The sequence below is a fragment of the Helobdella robusta genome, assembly GCF_000326865.2.
Source record: "Helobdella robusta unplaced genomic scaffold HELROscaffold_1295, whole genome shotgun sequence".
Classification (NCBI taxonomy): Eukaryota; Metazoa; Annelida; class Clitellata; order Rhynchobdellida; family Glossiphoniidae; genus Helobdella; species Helobdella robusta.
Window position 1 is genome coordinate 1 of NW_008703714.1, and position 1,277 is coordinate 1,277.

The following is a 1,277-nucleotide window of genomic DNA, read 5'->3' on the forward strand; positions in this document are numbered from 1 at the left end:
AATGAAAATTTGCAAGTATGTCAAGAGAGATGCGCCTAGAAGTTAAAATTATGGGCCAATCCACGAAGATAATCCATTCTATCACGGTTATCGTAATCTTGTACTATACGTTGAATTCGAACTGCCGTGTCTCGATAAACCTTTTTGCTTGGAGGCGGATTGGCACCAGCAACATACTGTTCTATTTTTCCTTCATTTAAAGCTTGTTCGTCTTTCAAGGATGAAATGAATTTCCATACTGTTGGATGGCTAGCTCCAATTAGCTCACTAAAGGCTCTGTGCCACCCTTCGCAGGAATTGTTGGTTTTTGGCAAGCCATTGAGAGCAGCATTGTAGCAGTTTCACAGGTCGTATGCAAAACGTGGAGGTCTGCGTTGTTGACGCCGATTAGGTCTTCCAATCCAAGTGTCCTCAAAATAGTCTAAAACAGGTTGAGCTTCCACTGGTTAAGACCATCATTGCTATCAAACATAAGAAATTGATCATCATGGTGTGTAATTTGATAGTCATTAGGGATGACTAGGTCCACCAAAGAATTTGGATTCGGTGGTGCACGATCAGCAAGACGCCTGGTATTTCGAATAGTCTTTTTAAGTGTAGAAATATTTGGCATTAGGCCAGAAGCCGCTTGAGAAAGGCCAATAAAAGAATTGGTGATAATTCGTTGAGGAACATCCTGCGTTTCCCTAGCATCATTTTTCATTTGATTCACAACCTTAACAACTTCGACCCGAGCAGCATTTCCTGCGTGGTTATGTTCACCGACTCTCTTTACAATTTTGTCATGACGAGTATGCAAACGTGCCCGACATACAAGATTTTGATATTGATCACATTTCCAGAAAGTTTTTTCTTCTGTAGCCGCATCTTTTACGAACAAGTGACCTGAGTCAATAAATTTTCTTTTTCCTTTTTCACTGTACACGAATTCTAGTGACATTTTTACACAAAGATTAGCGAATCGTGATGCAAAAACTACTTCCTCATTTCTGACACACTTCACATACAGTATTTTATTATAGACTTTTACTTAACTTACTCAGACACGTCCGACGTCCGCGGTCCACCTTTGTATATATTTTCTATACCATACTAAGGGTATACAAATGATAGTATTAATAAGCATGGATGCTATACGTTGCCTATTGATATAACCTCCAATACAGTATAATTTGTATATTATACGTATATATTATATACGTTATATGTTATACACGATATATACGATGAATTTCACTCCATGGTGAATTTTACCCCACCACGATGAATTTTTCCAC

At 38.4% G+C, this 1,277-nt stretch overlaps 1 protein-coding gene across 1 annotated transcript; it reads right to left on the minus strand.

Moving 5' to 3' along the window:
* Positions 1–140: 140 nt before the first annotated feature.
* On the minus strand, positions 141–940 carry HELRODRAFT_184582 (hypothetical protein; the record flags this gene model as incomplete). Its single annotated transcript, XM_009014038.1, has 2 exons — positions 141–286; positions 454–940. Coding segments are annotated over 2 exons (633 nt in total), but the record flags the coding sequence as incomplete, so codon positions are not given.
* Between the last annotated feature and the right edge of the window lie 337 nt (positions 941–1,277).